Source organism: Lycium ferocissimum, chromosome 9, assembly GCF_029784015.1.
Source record: "Lycium ferocissimum isolate CSIRO_LF1 chromosome 9, AGI_CSIRO_Lferr_CH_V1, whole genome shotgun sequence".
NCBI lineage: Eukaryota > Viridiplantae > Streptophyta > Magnoliopsida > Solanales > Solanaceae > Lycium > Lycium ferocissimum.
Window position 1 is genome coordinate 39681712 of NC_081350.1, and position 20360 is coordinate 39702071.

A 20360-nucleotide genomic window follows, 5' to 3' on the forward strand; every position below is an offset into this window, starting at 1 on the left:
TTTTTAAACTGAATGAAACTAAACAAGGAGAAATAAGAAGATCACAATAAGAAAACAGGTCGTTGACTCTAAATAGTTACTCCTAAATTAAACAAAATGCAAAAAGAATAATCCAAATGTTCTGGTTTCACTCTATTAGATTAATTAAAAAATGATACGAAATGGTTACGGTCTAAAACTTGATGAGGAGAACATGTATGATTGTACGTCCCCAAATATTTCTTTACTTTTTAACAATAAAATATTTGTAGTAGAAGTTCCATGTAACTAACGGATAAGATAAGGAGAGCCAGCCACCCACAACATTTTACAAAAAAAAAAAAAATTAAAAAAAAAGAAGAAGGTGTACATGTGCTCCCTATCCATTTTATGAATCTACCACTAGCGGAGTATCTGAAAAAGTGCAGCTCCTCCTTTATTTTCGATATCAACATTATTGCTTGTTGTATGAGTAACAGAAATTAAAATGAGAGCAATTGAAATATACTCGTATGGGGCCTTAGCTTCTATATCACAATCGTCTATTTGGAAAAACAAGAAGATAGCTGCTCATCAGAGCGTGAGATTGAATCGAACAAAAATCAGAGCAGTTGGAACTGTTCCAGAAAAGAGTAGTGAGAGAGCAGCAATATCACAGGAAGATGAAGAGCCTTGTGTCAAATTTCAATTTGTCAGCGTGAGTAGTAGTACTACTATATATATATATATATATATATCATGAATGCTTAGTCGATCCATCAATATTAATGTATATATGTATTGGTTTGTTCAGTCGGTATTGCTACCAGATGGGACACCAGATGTGCAGCTACGGAAAGCATGTGGTGGCCAAAAACTTAGAGACATAATGCTGGATGCTAATGTCGAGTTGTATGGACCTTATGTATGTTGTTCCAAATATCTACTCTTATAATTCATCTCCTCATTTATTCTTCTTATTATGTTTATATTTTCCATTCTTTAAGGCAAGACCTTTGCTCAATTGTGGGGGAGGAGGAACTTGTGCCACATGTTTGGTTGAGGTGAGCCGCCATATATGTTTAGATCTTTCTTATTTGGTTGGTTTAATATAATATTCTGGCTTGCATGCCCAACACTTGATTAATTAATGTTTACAAGTATCTGACACCTGCATAATTAACTGTTAATTAGGTCGTTGAAGGAAAGGAGCTACTCAACCCTCGTACTGACAAGGAGAATGAAAATTTGAAACGGGTATATACGATCCGAGCAAGTCGAATATATATATATATATATATATATATATAATTGCTCCATTTTTTAGAGAAAGCAGTCATGTACATATATTAATGAATCTGTTTTTAATATGTATGATTTTCAGCATCCAAAGAATTGGAGGCTTGCTTGTCAGGCAATGGTTGGTAAACCTGATTCTAGAGGCATGGTATGGAATTTTTCTATTGAGTAATTATTCTAGTAATTAATTAATATGGTAGAAACAATAATTAATGACGATTAATTTGTGCAGATGGTCATTCAGCAACTTCCGGAATGGAAAGCACACGAATGGAATTATAGAGGATTACCTCCTATTGAAGAAGAAGAAGAAGAATCAATTTCCTCATCTTCAGCCTGAGTTTTTATATTTAGAGAGCACTACGGAAGGATGATAATATGCTCTTGCTTTTAATTGAGTCCACTTATGAGCTTCATCCTTTATAAATATACTGTTACCACTACTTAGTTGAGTTTTTATATTTAGAGAGCACCCCTCTTTTTCTTAAAATTATAAAAGACCCCCTTCTCCTTTATATCCTTTTATTTTTATTACCACTACTTTTTTTTTTTCTTTTTTTTGCCTCGAAACTTTAACAAACAAGAAATTAAAGAGACGGGAAAAAGAAACAGGATAATTTCTTCTCTCCTATATATATATATATATATATATATATATATATATAGAGTAATAAGAATCCAGACCCCACATGGTGGGATTATACTGGGCTTCTTGTTGTTGTATATAGAGTAATAAGAATACCATTGTTTGTTTTTTTTGTAACATGGGAAATAATTGATTATCCAACACATGATACTCTTCCGTTATAATTAAAGAACTCTTAATCACTGTGGTAATGTTTTGATGGCTTCAGTTGTATCAAGGGAAGATCGACATTGATATTTCCTTCTATAGTTGGAAGAGGGGAAGAAGAAATGAACCACAAACACCCAGTGGAAAATACTTCACCACCTTGTTTTTGCTACCAAATGTAGTTTGAAACTTATATGTAAAGACGAACTCTAATCAAAGACTTATTTAACAATTATTTAACCATCGCTTTTGAAATATTGGGGAGAGGCGATTAGGCAGGACATGGCGCAGTTTCAGATTACCGAGGACATGACCTTAGATAGGAGGTTGTGGAGGGCTCAGATTAGGATAGAAAGGTAGTAGGTAGTCTCGCTTTTCTCGTCGCATTAGTAGGCGTAGTTTTGCTCTACCGTTTATTGCCCTTTGTTTCACGCTTTTATGTGTTGGGTCTTGTCTCTCCACGTTGTTTTATCGACTTCTTTTCTTGCTTGTTATTTTCATTTTCGCATTGCTTTGATTTGCTTGTCGGTATCCGATTTTTTCCCCTTGTTTTCTTTTGAGTATGGGTCTTTTGGAAAGGCTCCTACCTTCCAAAGTGGGGGTAGGTCTGTACATTTAACCCTCCCTAGAACTTCCGTTGGAATTCAACTGGGTATGTTGTTGTTGTTGCTGCTGCTTTTGAAAATTAACCATTGCTTTTGACAAGCCCACTTGACCTTACTTTTATTTCGGTAGATAAAGTAGGAATTAATTACACTAATGTGGAATATAGGTTAGTTTAATTCACATACTCCATCCGTCTCAAATTATTTGTCGTTTTTGTTTTGTTTTACACGCCTCTTAAGAAATATTAATTAGGTGCGTATTTGACTAACTTTACCCTTATTTATGTCTAAGTTATAATCTTTCTCCATTAAATTACTCTATATGTGTTATCCTCATTAATGACAGCAAAATTCTACTAATGCTAAAATGGGAATAAAAGAATTAATTGTGTCTTGAACTCCTAAAACGAAAAATAATTTGAGACAATTGTTTTTAGTTACCACAACAGATAATTTGAGAAGGAAGGAGTACAAATTAAAAGAAATTGGTTATTGAAGGTTCTTCGCCCCCCTAGAACTTGGAAGTTAAACTTGGAAGTTAAACCTCTCGCATCAATAACCCTTTTTCATGTTTATACAAGTTCACTTAAAAACGATACAATTGAGACACTACTTGAGATTAAAATCTAAAAATTAGGCAATTGTGTTTTTTTGGAAAAACACAGAGAGATAATTGTGATTTTAGAGCGAAAGCTTTTAAATTTTATCGGCAAACAATACAAATTAAGGAATCATACAAAGGGGTGCAAATTTTGATGGAAGATAATTTGCAACAAAAAGTAGAGGTTAACTCACTTGGGGCATTTAATTATTGGTGACTCTTTAGTTTTTTATTTTAAGAGAGGTGACTTAAATTTTAATTATTAGGTGGAGGTGATAATTTTCTATTAGTGATTAAGGGGTTTTGAAGTTGCCCAAGTTTTCATTTTGACACTTTAACCCTCAACTTTATTTTTAACCCTTTGCACTCAAGTTTTATTTTTAACACTTTGACCCACCCCCGCCCAGACCCCGCCCCCGAACCCATACCCCCAATGCCCCCACCCCACACACCCCCCCCCCCCCCCCAATGTTTTTTTCACCCACCTCCTTCTCCCAACCCCCTAAACCCCCATCCCCACATTTTTTTTTTTTAAATTTTCTTTATTTGTTTTTTCACACACCCCCCCCCCCCCTCCTCCTCCCCTCGCAACCTTCCCCCCACCCTCCAAAAAAAAATTTAAAAATTTTGATTTTCTTTATTTATTTTTTCACCTCCCCCCCCCTCCCTCTCTTCCTCCTCCTCCTCGCAACCCTCCCCCGACCCCCCCCCCCCCCCCCCACCACTCCCCAAAAAAAAATTTAAAAAAAGTTTTGATTTTTTCTTACCGGCCTCCAATCCTCTCCCCTCCCCAAAACCAAAAAAAAAAAAAAATTTAAAAAGTTTTGATATTTTTTTTTTTGTTTTATCACCATCCCCCGCTCCTCCTCTCACCCCTCACTACCCCCACCCCAAAAAAAATTGATTTTTTCACACCTCTTGTCCTCCTCCTCCTCGCAACCCTCCCCCCCCCCCCCCCACAAAAAAAAAAGTTTTGATTTTTTCTTACCAGCCTCCACTCCTCTTCCCATCCTTCCCCCCCACCCCCAAATTTTTTTTTTTTTAAATTTTGATCTTTTTTTTTTTAAATTTTCACTCTCCTCCTCACTCCCCCCCCCCCCCCCCCCAACCCCTAAAAAAATTGCTTTTTTAAAAAAAGTTTTGAAAAGTTTTTCTTTTTGTTTTTTTTCACCCACCACCCCCCACCCTTTCAAAAAAAATGTTTGTTTAAAAAAAAAAAGTTTTGAAAAGTTTTTGTTTTTGGCTTTTTTTTTTTTGCACCACCCCCTCCCCCACTCAAAAAGAATATTGAAAAGAAGTTTTGATTTTTTTGGGGGTTTAGGAAAAGTTTGGATAAAATTCAGGTTGTTGTTGTAGTGTGTTTATAGTGAAATAGATGATTTTTCTGTTGTTATCCTGGTATGGTTCAGGGTTTAGGAAAAGATATCCAATAGATGATTTTTTTGTTCTTGTCCTGGTATTTATCTGGTTCTGTTTATAGAAGATATCCAACGAGTTTATAGTTGTTGCAACAAGTTCTACACTTGTGGCAACAAGTAGACAATCTGTTCCAATAACTACAAATCTATTGGATATAGCTTGACTTATTTGGTTCGTTTGTAGAACATATCCAATGATTTGTAGTTGTTGTCCAAGCGAAATGCTCCATAGTTGTTAATTGCCTTTGTGTTGTAATAATAGTTATTTGTTGGAACTTTATGACATTTTAATTTTATTCTTTTTTAGAATGTTAATTTCTGTTCTTGGTGCTTGTGAACTTGGTTTATATGATATGTTGATCGTGTTCAAATCACAAATGTGTGTATTGTTGTTAATAAATTGCTGAACAGTTTTCAACAAGTAATGAATGCATGCTTAAACAGCTTCAGTAACTTGTTGGGTTTTATCCAACAAGTAACGGGACTTGTTGCAACAACTAGTAACTTGTGTTTTATCCAACTGCTAAAAGATTTCCCCAAAGAATAAGCAACTGTTGCAACAATCGATGTGTCTTGTTGCAGCAACTAAGTTACATGTTGGGGGTTTTCCAACAAGTGGAGTGATTGTTGCAGAAAGTGGGTAACTTATTGTGTTTTATCCAATAAAAGTAAGGACTTGTTCAACAACTATGTCATTTGCTGCAATAGATACTACAGTTGTTGCAACAGATACTACACTTGTTGCAACAGATATTACAGTTGTTGCAACGGATGCTACTTGATTCACCCATATTTAGTGATCAACAAAGAGAATCAATGATATTTAGTGATAAACAAAGGAAATCAATAATAAGTAGTGATCAATATATAATACTTAATCAATTTGATGGTAATTTGAAGTGAGTAATATGCACTAAATCCAATGATCATTAGAGTGAATTGATGTGAACTACTTGATTCACCCATATTTAGTGATAAGCAAATGAAATCAACCATATTTAGTGATCAATATATAATACTTAATCAATTTGATAATGTTTTGAGTCAGGAAAGATGATCTACTAAGTCAGTATGCACTAAATCGAATGATTATTATAGTGAATTGATGTGAACTTCTTGATTCACTCATATTTAGTGATAAACAAAGGAAATAAACTATATTTAGTGATCAATGTATAATACTTAATCAATTTGATGTATTTTGAGTCAGAGAAGATGATCTACTAAGTCAGTATGCACTAAATCGAATGATCATTAGAGTGAATTGATGTGAACTACTTGATTCACCCATATTTAGTGATAAACAAATGAAATCAACGATATATATATATATATATATATATATATATATATATATATATATATATATATATATATATATATATATACTAACATCCTTAATGGATTAGATAGTAATTTCATGGATTAGATGGGCAATTCTAAGTGTATTCTTAGAATATATACTACAAGCTTGCCGCAATAGATACCACGATTCTTTACCTTATGATACTACATTATTCGCAACAGTACTACACTTGCTACAACAGATACTATATAGTTATTCAAAGGATACTACAAAGTTGTTCCCGTATACTACAATTATTCCAACAGATACTACACTTGCTGCAATAGATACTACACTTGCTGTAATAGATACTACTTGGTTTACCCATATTTAATGATCAATAAAGGAAATCAATCATATTTAGTGATAAACAATGAAAATTAACCATATTTAGTGATAAACAATGGAAATCAACCATATTTATTGATCAATATATATACTTAAGCAATTTGGTGGTGTTTTGGGTCAGAATAGATGATCAACTAAGTCTAATACGCACTAAACAGAGTGATCATTGCAGTGAATTGATGTGAGCTACATGATTCACCCATCTTTAGTGATAAACAATGGAAATCAACCATATTTATTGATCAATATATATACTTAAGCAATTTGATGGTGTTTTGAGTCAGGATAGATGATCAACTTAGTCCAATACGCACTAAACGGAGTGATCATTGGAGTGAATTGATGTGAACTACTTGATTCTCCCATATTTAGTGATAAATAATGGAAATCAACCATATTTATTGATCAATATATATACTTAAGCAATTTGATGGTGTTTTGGGTCGTGATAGTATGATCAACTAAGTTCAATACGCACTAAACGAAGTGATCATTGGAGTGAATTGATGTGAACTACTTGATTCACCCATATTTAGTGATAAACAATGGAAATCAACCATATTTAGTGATCAATATACATACTTAAGCAATTTGATGGTGTTTTGGGTTAGATAGATGATCAACTAAGTTCAATACGCACCAAGCGTAGGTGATCACTGAGTGAATTGGTGTGAACTACTTGATTCACTCATATTTAGTGATCAATATATATATCTACCAAAATCATTAGTAATTTGTTGCAACTTTTTCCACAACTGTATGATCTGTTGCAACAGATTAGTAACTTGTTTAAACAAATTAGTTATTTGTTGGAACGGATTAGTAACTTCTTGAAACAGAATAGTAATCTGTTGCAACTTCTTCCACAACTGTACTATCTTTTGCAACAGATTAGTAACTTGTTTAAACAGATTAGTTACTTATTGGAATGGATTAGTAACTTGTTGAAAAAAATTAGTAATTTGTTGCAACTTCTTCAACAACTGTATGATTTGTTGCAATCATTTAGGCAACTTGTCTAAACAGACTAGTAACTTGTTTAAACAGATTAGTTACTTGTTGGAACGGATTAGTAACTTGTTGCAACTTCTTCATAACTATATGATCTGTTGCAATCATTTAGGCAACTTGTTTAAACAGATTAGTAACTTGTTTAAACAGATTAGTTACTTGTTGTAACGGATTAGTAACTTGTTGCAACTTCTTCAACAACTGTATGATTTGTTGCAATCATTTAGGCAACTTATCTAAGCAGATCAGTGATTTGTTTAAACTGATCCATCTGTTGAAACAGATTAGTAACTTGTTGTAACTTCTTCAACAAGTGTATGATCTGTTGCAACAATTAACTCATCTGTTGCGACATATTTTTTAGTTTTTACAATAATTTAAGCAATTGTTTGATTTTTTCTAACAAGGTGAGTAATTTTTTGTCGCAACAACTAAGCAATTACAATTCATCATGTGATCTATTGCAACAATTAGTAAGCAAAATAAATAAGTTCATAAATATAAATTGTTTAACAGCCACCTTAGCTCCAAATACCACAACTAATCAAAATAAACAAGTTCATAAACATCATTCACAAATAACATAAAGGACAAAAAAAAAAAAAAAACAGAAATTGTTCAACAGCCTCCAAATACCACAACTTAAGTAATAATTTGTTTAGCAACTACCTTCTGGGGTGTAGTAGATTTCCTTGATCTACTTCATCTCATTCATTTCCATCATCAGTTTCTTCATCTTCTAGTTCTTCTTCACTTTCTTCATTTGTATATACTGCTTCTTAGCTCTGTTCTTCATCTCTTTTTGAGGATTGATTATCAGTTTGCCAATTTGACTATATCTTTCCTCAACATTTCTTCGATTCATAAATAAATTGTCTACTTGTTGCAACAAGTGTAGAACTTGTTGCAACAATTACAAATCCGTAGGATATCCTCTACAAACGAGAACCAAATAATGAAGCTATGTCCAGTATTTGTAGTTATGTGTTACCCATTATTATCTATTCGTTACAACAAGTGTGTAACTTGTTGCAACAACTTAAAATCGTTGGATATCTTCTACAAACGAAGCAAATATCGAAGCTATGTCAACCGTATTTGTAGTTGTTCCAACAGATTGTCTATTTGTTACAACAGGCAGAACTTGTTGCAATAACTAAAAATAGTTGGATATCCTACGAGAAGCAAATACCGAAGCTATGTCCAATGTATTAGTGAGTCGTTGCATGCATTGTCTACTTGTTGCAAAAAGTGTAGAATTTGTTGCAACAACTACAAATCTGTTGGTTATTTTCTACAAATAGAACCAGATAAATACCAGGACAAGAACAAAAAAACTATCTGTTGGATATATTTTCCTAAACCCTGAACCATACCAAGATAACAACAAAAAAACCACTTATTTCACTACAAACACATAACAACAACAACCTGAATTTTATCCAAACTTTTCCTAAGCCCAAAAGTAAAAATTTTTCAGAACTTTTTTTTAAAATAAAATTAATTTTTTTTGGGTTGGTGGGGGAAGTAAGAAACCAAAAAAAAAAAAAATTCAAAAACTTCTTTTCAAGAAAAATCAATTTTTTTGGGGGGGGGGGGTGGGTGGTGGTGCAATAAAATAAAAAATTTCAAAACTTTTTTTTCAAAACAACTTTTTTTTCTGGAAGGGTGGGGGATGCAAAAAAACAAAAAGAAAAACTTTTCAAAATTTTTAAAAAAAAATTGGGGGGGGGGGGGGGGGGGGAGGGGTTGGGGGGAGGAGGAGGAGGGGATGAAAAAACAAATAAAGAAAATCAAAAATTCTTTTGAAAAAAAAAAATTTGGGGGGTGAGGAAGATGAGTGAAATTAAAAAAAAAAATTATTTTAAAAAATGGGGAAGGGGGGGAGGGGAAGGGGAGGAGGAAGTATAAAAAAATCAAAATTAAAAAAAATGGTGTTGGGGGGGGGGGGGGGGTTGGGAGGAGGAGGAGTTGGGGTGAAAAAATAAATAAAGAAAATCAAAATTAAAAAAAAAATGGGAAGGGGTGGGAGGAGGGAGGAGTGGATATTTGGTAAAAAATTATTATTTTTTTAAAAAAATTAATTTTTTTTTGGGCGGGGGGAGGGGAAGGGTTGGGAGGAGGAGGATGAGGAGGAGGGGGATGAAAAAACAAATAAAGAAAATCAAAACTTTTTTTTTAAAATAAAAAATTGGGGGGGAGGGGGCGAGGGGAGGCGTGGGAGGAGGCGGGCGACCGGTGAAGCGGACCGGGCCGGGGGGAGGGGCGGGAGAAGGAGAAGGGGTTGGTGAGTTTTTGGATTAAGTTGGGGTCTTTTTATATTTTGTAAAAGATTAAGAAGTTTGAAAAAATACATTTTGGACTCCAATTTTCTTAATCCCAAATTTAATTGGGTTTTGCTTTCAAGTGGTCCCTATGAGTCACCTATACTAATTTTACAACTAAAAGGTCACCTATAGCTAATACTCACTTGATGAATACCTTGTCTTTTATAAAACGGAAAAGGGTTTAAAATACCCTTTAACTATTAGAATTGGTATAAAAATGTCATCCATCCACCTTTGAGTCCCCAAATACCGTTGCCGTTAAACTATTGGGTCTACTTTGCCCTTATTTTTAACGGACCATTCATTTATTACGTGACAACCTCTAATTGGATAGCCATATAATTAACTAAGTAATTAATCTCAACCCGTTTAACCCGATCCACCAACTAAATCCTGACCCGCCCCAAATAAATCCCTAACAAATCAAATCGAAAAACCCTCTAACCCATTTCATTACATCAAAATAAGGAAAAATTAACTCGTATTAAGTGTTTAAATGGAAAAAATCTAATCTTAAATTTTTATTGAGCATATTTGTGTTGATATTTAATTGAATACTGCAACAAAATACTTGTTTAATCTCATGAAACCTCCATAAAACTTAGACATTCATTGATGAACATTGACCTCAATTTGAAAATTTAATTTCGAGATTTGTTGGCAATTTGAACTTGGTATGTTGGAATTTGGTCCTTAAGCTCAAGCGTGATTGAGTATACTTGAAAAAAAATCCATTAAGGAAGTGAACTAAAGCCGCTATTGAAGGAACTTTTTGAAGCTTGCTTTAAATTTTTCTAAATTTGTAAATTTTGGGTGTTTAAATCAACTGAGTGATACTATTTTTAAAGTTGGTAGCATGAATAACCATCAAATTAGGGCTTAGAACCTAAAGAAAGAAGCAAAAACTCCATGGAAGTCATTAATGAAGCTTGAAGCTTCAAGTCAGAAGATGACGTGGTGGTGGTAGAGATTTTCTCACACGAGCCAAGTCAAAATACGGGTCATGGATGGATTTTTTTTTAATTTGGGAAGGGTTTAAATTTAGGCCAATCAGATCTAACCACATAATAAATAAATATTTAATTACTTTATTTTAACGTGATCGTTAAAAATAAGGGCAAAGTAGACCCAATAGGTTAACGACAAGGGTATTTGGGGGCTCAAAGGTGAATGGAGGACTTTTTTGTACCAATTTTAATAGTTCTAGGGCATTTTAGACCCTTTTCCATTAATAAAATAATGCAGGCAAATAATTCAAACCTATTCATTTCTCCTTTTTCTCCTACTCCTTTCATCCTCTAGTAATTCAATAAAAAATAAAAAAATAATCCGTGAAAGGATATTGAAAAACTCCCTTATTATGCAAGAAGAATAAGCATGCGTTATTTAATCTTTTTATTTTTTGGCAATTAAAGATAATTGTCACACCCCGACTTTACTAGGGTGTGATGGGCACCCGACCCCATATTCGGAGCCGAGCGAACCCGCTAACTCTTATTACACATATGAACTTGTGAATCAGTTAAAAGTGAACGCATAGAATTTTTTTTTTTCGTAAGTAAAATCTGACATCACATAAGACTTGTAACACGAGACGTAATACATATCGTCTGTTGGAGCCGCTTACGGCCCGACAACCCAATACCCGACGACTGCTTCGCAAAGTCTCTAACTCGAACAAATCATCATGGCACATATACTCCGACTCTACAAAGCCTCCAGGGGCAAGTGGGCCTACCCACCCCGCCGGACATCTTCTAGGCTAGCTTTAGCTCATGCAGGTTCACACACGCGCGGCATGAAACGCGGCCCCCGAAGAAGAGGGGTCGCACGAGCAATGTGCGAGTATGTAAGACATGGATGATAACATAGAAAGAGATGTAACCATGTGCAACAACGATGGAGATATAGAGCATATCGTGGGAGAGTATCCGTACATATGAGACATATCATGTATGGGAGTAAGGCAGGCATATGGAACATGTCGTGTGTAAAGTAACCCGTACGTATAGAGCATATCATGTAAAACGGTAACCGGTACATAGGGATCATATCTTACGTAAAGCCGTAACCCCGTACATGAGTGCCCACGGGGGCGGATGCCATGCATGCTTGTCCGGTCATATGGTATCATAGCGCCGAACAAGCCGGCTCACCCACATAGCGCCGAAATACGTCGGCTCGCCCCATAAATCCCGCGTCCGGGATGATAACGCCAGCTGACCAGGTGGCAATGAAACATGTTTCCCTTCCCATTCCCCACATATACATGTATCCCATCCCCCCAACCCATACGGGTATGGCGTACGAGCCCAAAGAAAGTCATGTACTCGTCGGAGGGACGTAAGGTCGGAAACCTCCGATCGCGTTATGGAGTAATCATGGCCGCTTTGTCTCACCTTGAAGGATCGATAATCATAAGGCGAGACTACCAAGAACATGTCATTTCGTGTCATGTCATAGCATATCATGTCATGTCATAGCATATCGCGTTCTGTCATAGCATATCGTGTTCTGTCATAGCATATCATCTCATATCAAATCATGTCGTGGCATATCATGTCATGTCATGTCGTGTCATAGTCATTTCCTCATATCTGACATCATCATTGTCATCATAGAATCATAGCCATTGTTTTAGTCATAAGAACTTTCATTATTGTAAAACTTGGTTTTTGAAGAAAATGAATATTTTGGAAAACACTTGTAAACTTTTAGTAAGGAAAATCATGCTTTGGGGTCAAGGGTTTAGTTAAAACAACTATTGTTTTATGGTTGGAATGATAACCAAGAACTTCCACTGGCTATAGTACGGAGACAAACCAAACGGGACAATAGAAAGGGATTTGGGAATAGTGGGCCCACCTCGGTCGAATGAGGCGGCGTACACAATTTACGTATAATACGTTTCATAGCATTACTTATGAGAGTCTTAGGGTGGTCGGGTCTTAATCATACAAGTTTTGGGTGTTTAGACATTTTCTTTCAACTATTCATGAACATTTACTTCAATTCTACTCGAATGAATAGTAACCAATTTCAATCTCGGATTTCTAGGATTGTTAAAGTAGTCCCGAGACACGTTTTCAAGCCTATTACCTCTAAGACATGCCAAAGAAGGAAAGTGAAGTCTTACATACCTTTTTCCGTCTCTTACGCTCTTCCAAATTCAAGTTCAAGTTCTTGAATCTACATTTGATCACATTTATCAAACGTCAATTAGAGTATTTAGAAGTTGAATCTTAAGGTAACACTTGCCTGCCGAAATTTCGGCAGCATTTCCCCTGTAAATACTCCATCCCACCAAGTTCAACTTGGCCAATTTCAATCGACAACAATCCGGGAATTCAACCCGGCCAAACCATCCACAATAATGCCAATACTCATATCAACAATTTCAAGAATCAACCCAAAGTACGTTCTAACAATTCAATCAACATTCTACCTCTTTCAAGATCTTTTAACTCCCATAAGAACAATAACAACTTAATACTTTACACCTTAACAACATCATACTAACAACATTGTATTCCTATTCATGCAAGAACATCATATTCCATTTACATAATCTTCCAAAACAAGCCTCCAACTACTAAAACTTCACTAAGTTCATTAAGCTTTTATTAGCAACATAACATTCATAACACAATCACCAAAATGCTAAATAAAACTTACTCACCATTCCTCCATAATTCATCAATATATATACGGCCATATTTTCCATCTACAACTCACGGCCAACACCAACATACACACTCAAATGAATTTCATTCACTTTCTACACATTACAACAACACACAAACATGTTGAATACAATTTATTCTTTACTCCAACACAACACACACCACACAGCCACACTTATGCACACACACGGCCACACTCCAATTTCTACATTTTTATGATTTTCATCCATTTCCATACGTTACAACATGTCCAAAACATCCATAAAACATAGAAAAGAGGATAGAACCTCACCTTTTCCTTCCACCTCTTCCATTCGGTTAGGACTTGCTCTCAAGGAAGAATGTTTTTCTTGTTCCAACAACTAGCTCATGTTGTAGAGGGCCTTCCATTTAGTAGGAAAACAAGAAGAAAGTAATTCCCCATGATCAATTTTCCATGGTTTCCCTCACGGTTTCAACATGGCCGAATGGCCTTCCATTTCTTCTCTTCATATTTCTTGAACTTTCTTGAATGGAAAATGATGACTTGTGTCTTATGTTCCCTTACACACATATATATATATATATACCTAGCATGTGGCCGGCCATGTGCCATTTTTTTTCTTCCAAATTTTTCTCAACTTTTCTAGATTTTTCTTTAAGTCACAAAAGATGACTAAGTCTTGCATGGCCCTCTAATATCCACATCTATACATATAAGTCCTCACAATACATAGTGTACACATGCACTACTTCATGGCATGAAACAATTGGCCCACCATGGGTGGGACCTACTCCAACATGTCATGAACTAAAATTTCCAAATTCCAAATTTACCCTTAATGTTCCATTCCAACAAAAGATAAATATGCGACTCATGTGTTCTTAACAAAGCCGGAAAAATTATAACCTCGCCCTTAACTTTCCGCCACTAACTCGGAATATTCAAATGTACAAAATGCGAGGTGTAACAATAATCACCAAGTATATATGTACAAAGCAACAGTTAGCTAATCAGCCAACCTTCTAAACAAAGACCAAAACAGACTCGTCTCCTCCCTACTAGAGATACATATTACCCCTGTACTATTTACCAAAACTGCCCTTAATTCAAGCCTTCTGTACCTCTCAGTAACCTATTTACAACTTATTGATATATTCAAACAACCTCCTATTATTTCGAACTCTAATACAGACATAAGTTTTGGTTTCATGAATTAACCTCTCATATGTTGTGTTTCTATTCTGATATAGGTATTTCGTTCGGTCAGTTCGCCTAAACAATAGTATGTGCTGTGCCTTCAATAACACTTGTTGCGACCCTCTTCCTTTAGCATTCTGTTGCACCCAAGTGTACTTTTGTTCCCAGTTTCCCACACTTCTGCTCCACCCTAGCCAACTTAACATCTCCTGCCATACTTTCTTAGGGAAACAACAATCAAATAGCAAATGTTCTTGCGCTTCCAATCTAGTCTTGCATAGCACACATGTTCCATTGACATCAATGCTCCATTTGATCAGTAAGTCCTGTGTTCTGAGCCTACCAAGCAAAGTGAGCCAAAGAATGAAAACTATCCTAGGACTTGCAGCAGAATGGCAAAGCAAAATACTCCAAGCTACTTCAGAAACAAGCCCCCTCAAAGTTATATATCGCTTGAATGTGAAATTTCTCAGTTCTAGTTCTGACCAAAGTAGAACTAGCTATGATTGTGTGCCAATACTTCCTCATATTAAGAATCTTTCTCACCATCCATGATGCCTGTTTGGGTATTTCCATTGTGAACATATTTTGATTCTTTATATACTAAGTGTGCACCCAAGTAATCAAAAGTTTCTCCTTATGCTGACTCAATGCCCATAGAAGTTTGCTAATTGTAGCTTGATTCCAGAGTTTCATATTGAGTATATTTAGACCCCCCTACAGCCTGAGGCAAACACACTCTTTCCCAGGCCACCAATGCTTTCCTTGACACTGTTGCTTGCCCTGTCCACAAGTAACTTCTACATATTGCTTCAATAAGCTTAATGATCTTTTATGGAAGTTGAAACAATTAGGACCAGTAAGACTGAATCCCAAACAGAACGGATATGATCATTTGAACTCTCCCAGCATAAGAGAGCCCCTTGACCATCCAAGATGTTATCCTTGCAGTCATCTTAGCCACTAGTGGCATACATTGAGTCTTCTTGTTATTTAATGTTTAACAATATTAAATTGTAATTATATCATGAAAAATGAATAACTTCATAAAATTTTCATATTGTGTATTTTCTCTATTAAAAGTTATTCACTTTTCACTTCTCCAAATTAAAAAAGATCTCATAAAAGCATAAAACATGACTTTATCTTATCTTGTTCGTAGAGAAGGATAACCATAAAAAGAGAGCCCTGAATAGTGTGATTGGGCTACTCTCCATTTCCCTTCTCTCCATTTTCACCAAGTTCTACCTTAGATTAGGGACACATGACATATGTTAGAATTAATGGATAACATTTAATTGACTAAAACAAGGCCCTAACCATGATTTACATAATTAATAACTTATTCATAAATATATTAAAATATTTTCTCTCTCTTCATATCTTTGCTCTTTAACCCGGTTATTTCTCCCACTTATTGTTTCCTACGTAGAAAAAGACCTTATTATTCAATTCGTGATATTTTCCATTTTCCAATTATGATGCTTACTAATTCACAGAATACAGACCCCAATTATAAAATTGGTAACTGTATATTTCTGAAAGAGGGTATACAAATCTCTTTCATTTTTCTTTATCCACATAGCAGGGTTGAAAATCCCTCTTTCAATATTTTTGAATTGATAACTTACATCATATCTTCAAATTTCTTATTGAGTTAATCTTTTAATTGTATTTTTCTTTGGAATTTTCTCTTTAAAATTGCTATTGCACAGATGATGGCACTTCAATGTTTTTATAATCACATGTCTTAATCATAAGAAAACTATGATTATCTTATTCATCTGTATTTTTATTAAGCAAATTGCAATTAAGATACAACAATTCTTTTATCAGAATCCATCATACTCAGTCATCTTTTGCAAACAAGACTGAAATCTATGGTAAAGATCTCTATGGCCATGATTTTCGGATGTTGCAAAAAGTTTTACACCAAAAATTGTTTTGATGCGAAGAGGGAGAAACGAATGGGTAAACGGGAAAAGGAGCAAAGATATTTTACTACGTTGGAAAAGTAAAATAGGAAGCGAGAAACATTTTAATATATTTATGAATAAGTTATTAATCATGTAAACTATGGTTAGGGCTTTATTTTAGTTAATTAAATCTTAGCCATTAATTCTAATTAACGCCATGTGTCCACCGGTATGTTAGGATGCGTCAGTTGCATACATCACTGCACTTCCACTTGACACCTATTGTTGATAAACGGCTCGTATCGCCGTGACCTTCTCTTGAATTCTCAAAAAAACACGTCGCTCCATCCCCGGCGGGAGAGAACCGTCGGCTATCTCATTTGTGCTACGGAGGCTCACAGGGAAGTCGAATAGGAGAACACTCATCTTGGGATGGGCTTACTACTTAGATGCTTTCAGCAACTATCCCCTCCGCACTTGGCTACCTAGCGTTTACCGTGGGCACGATAACTGGTACACCAGATGTGCATGCTTTCCGATCCTCTCGTACTAGGAAAAGGTCCTCTCTATGCTCTAACGCCTACCCCGGATATGGACCGAACTGTCTCACGACTTTCTAAACCCAGCTCACGTACCGTTTTAATGGGCGAACAGCCCAATCCTTGGAACATACTACAGCCCTAGGTGGCGAAGAAGCAATATCACTCGATCATTATCAAATCGCCTGCAATCTTTTTCTGTCCGTGAAGATCCCACCATTCATGACATCCCTTGCTTCTCGCAAGAATGTCTCCTCGATGGAGGAGTAGAAGCGCTGGTCCCCTTCGATCAACTTGCTTGTGCCTGCTGTTACCTACCGTAGGACCTCCGTCCCGAAGCAAAGAAAAAGGAGCAAGAACAAGAGGTTGTCCTCTCGCTTACCGATCAGTGGCTTTCGGCCTCTCCCGGCCCGGTAGTTCGCGGCAACTACTACCGTGGCCCTGTTGCCGACGGGGATCCCAGTTTCGAAAGGTTACTAGGCCGGGCGTTAGGTCCAAAGTTGTATACCACTGCTATGGTGCCGATAGATTCACTACTTCGAAAACCGTTATCGGACATTGCGGTGCCGAGCATATATTTCTCCATATCGTTCCACGAGAAAGAGGGTTGTGTACCTCTAGCAACAACAAGAATGGAACCATAGGCTCCTATGCTGGGAGCATTTCGGGGTGTAGCTTTAACCACCTCAACTCCCCGTTTCTAGCATGCTATAGTTATTAAAGTCTTTCGACGGCAGGAATGGGAGATTACCGGTAAGCCAGATGCTTCGCGAACCATATTCAACTTTAAGGCATTTCGTTGCACTTTAATCACCCTTGTGAAGAGGCGTACTCCAATACCATTGATGTCCAATATCTTTTATAGTAATGGTTGCATCTACTACTACCTCGTCCATTGGGTATAACAGAGCAAATGATGGTATAGCAATGAACATAAGGATGATACTAGGAAATATGGTCCGAAGAATCTCGATAGTAGTTCCATGAACAATCCTTTGGGGGATTGGATTTTTTTGATAGTGGAAATGCCATAAAGCGAACTCCCCATTCATTAGATTGAGAAGATCACCAAGATTTCGTGATCCGCTACCAAATTTATTCTCAATAAGAGAGCTCGGATCGAATCGGTATTGAAATACCGATTCGATCTGAGCTCTCTTATTGAGAATGCTCATTCAATAAGCATTCTCAATATTATGCCTTGAAGAGGACTCGAACCTCCACGCTCTTTAGCACGAGATTTTGAGTCTCGCGTGTCTACCATTTCACCACCAAGGCATCTTGAAAGTGAATCGTATTCCATGAATATGATATCTATCTAGAGTGATGTATGGAATATATGACAAAGGTAGATCTATTGATCGGTCATGTCATATAGGCCCGAGTTAGACATCCAATTGCTGACTCCCAAGAAAGATACAAAAGGAAATGGGGAAGTGAAGCCAACAGAAAAGGGGACAGATAAGCAGGATGAAAAGAATGATAATTTTGTTCAAGTACATACTTAAAAGAAGTTTGAGGCTTTAACAGGTGAAGGTGAAGATGACATCAATAAGAAAGATAGTGACAATGCTGAAGAGGGTCTTGAAAGCACAAACAATAATTTTAACAAATCAGTGGGTGAGGTGAGCATTAACAATGAGGGAAGACATGAACAATTCAGTAAGGAAGAGAAGAACAAGGGTGCAAAGATGTGGGTGGGGGATAGTTTTGGTAAGGTGCTGAATCAACATGGGGAAATCATGTTACTTGAGCATACACAAGAGAATGTCATGGTGCTAGCATCTGATGAAACAATAGTTAAATAGGGAGACAGGATTGAGGAAGTGGAAGGCACAGATTCTATAAACAATATCCAGGAAGCTGAATGCACAATTTCTTTAAACATGAGTCAAGGAATTGAAGGAAGAAATTCTGTAACCAATATGCGAAGAAGTTGATGGCACAAAAATAGTAATGAAGGAGATTTCAGTCAAGAAGTCCAATCTAAACGTTTAACTCAGCCTGGGGAAAGCAACTTCCTAGTAGAGAATATTCAAACACATGAAGGTGCATCTTTTTCCAACTCAGAAAAGGATACAGAAAACAAGGTAAAGGATAGTCAAGAATACAAGACATAAGACAGGACAAGTAAGAAAGCAAACCACTAGAAAAACTAGAGGAAGTACACCATCAAGTTGAGGCTGATAATGTACAATCAGAAGAAAATCTTGATAGGGGTGAAAAGAAGCAGATTATTATAATGCAAGAGGAAAACTTGGAAGAGGGAGAGATACTTATCAAATAGGTAGAGGGGATTTCTGCTGAATTGAATAAAACACAGTTAATTCTTCCACATGAAGATTTCAAAGGAAAGGGATTTGTAAAGGAAAAACACAAGTCAAAGGTAGATATGAAGCAGTTAACATGTAAAAGTGCAAATTCAAAACCAAATGCAATCCTACAGGATATTGTGCGACATCAAGTTATTGAGATTGAGGTTCAAAACTCTATATCAGAATTACCGCAAAGGGTAGATGATAAGGGGGTGATGGACAGGGCTAATAATTTTAAAAATGCTGCTAAAGAAGTAGATGTATCACCAAGGGCGCTGGCAAAAAGTGGAAAGAAACCCAAGAACCAGGAGAGTCAACAAGTGAAGAGGTTACAGCCAAAGAGAAAAGCTTCAACCAAACTTAAATGATGACTAAAGCACTAATATGGAATATTAGCTATGTTAACACACAGTAGGCATTTCAGAGACTCATCAACATACACATACAATGCAAATGTTTTATTATAACTTTAATGGAACCATTTCAGAATTGTAGACACTTACAGAAATACAAGAGGAGATTGGGGATGGAAGCAGCTATTTCTAATGTAAATGAAAGATTTGGATATTTATTGATGTTGTAGTACAATGGGAGATAGTTTTGGACTCTGAACAACAATTTACCCAAAAGCTGTTTCATCAAGACATTGGAAAGGAATTTCATGTCTCATTCATTTATGCTAAATGTGATGAGAATGAAAGAAAAGAGTTAGTTGGAGTGGACTTCAATGTTATATTGTCAGAAGAGGAAAAACTAGGAGGATTGCCAGTTACTTTGGTTGAATGTGAAGATTTTGCTTTTTGCATTAATTCATGTGAATTGATGGATATGGGATACAAATGAAGCTTGTTCACCTGGTGGATTGGTAGATCAGCAGGGGATTGTATATTTAAAAAGCTTGACAAAATTTTGATTTACAATTTCTTTCAGGAGATGTTTCCACAGACAGAAATTAAACATCTCACAAGAACCGGATCGGATCATGCTTCTTTACTTTTATCTTGCGGAGAAGAAAGGTAAAA

General features: G+C 36.0%; 1 protein-coding gene and 1 non-coding gene across 2 annotated transcripts; one reads left to right on the top strand and one right to left on the bottom strand.

The window, feature by feature from the left end:
- The first annotated feature begins 309 nt into the window (after positions 1–309).
- On the top strand, positions 310–1772 carry LOC132030735 (photosynthetic NDH subunit of subcomplex B 3, chloroplastic). The gene is made up of 6 exons (XM_059420475.1): positions 310–676; positions 773–883; positions 966–1022; positions 1153–1215; positions 1343–1405; positions 1490–1772. The coding sequence occupies exons 1-6, from the start codon at positions 467–469 to the stop codon at positions 1595–1597; spliced, it is 612 nt and encodes a 203-aa protein (XP_059276458.1). The 5' UTR covers positions 310–466; the 3' UTR covers positions 1598–1772.
- Positions 1773–18220: 16448 nt separating this feature from the next.
- TRNAL-CAA (transfer RNA leucine (anticodon CAA)) lies at positions 18221–18301 on the bottom strand. The gene has a single exon. It is a non-coding gene; the product is annotated as a tRNA-Leu (tRNA).
- Positions 18302–20360: the final 2059 nt, after the last annotated feature.

Coding starts and splice junctions, on each gene's coding strand:
- LOC132030735 (XM_059420475.1), top strand. CDS start 467: ATGAGAGCAATTGAAATATACTCGTATGGGGCCTTAGCTTCTATATCA. Junction 677..772: donor TCAAATTTCAATTTGTCAGC/GTGAGTAGTAGT, acceptor TGGTTTGTTCAG/TCGGTATTGCTACCAGATGG. Junction 1,023..1,152: donor GTGCCACATGTTTGGTTGAG/GTGAGCCGCCAT, acceptor ACTGTTAATTAG/GTCGTTGAAGGAAAGGAGCT.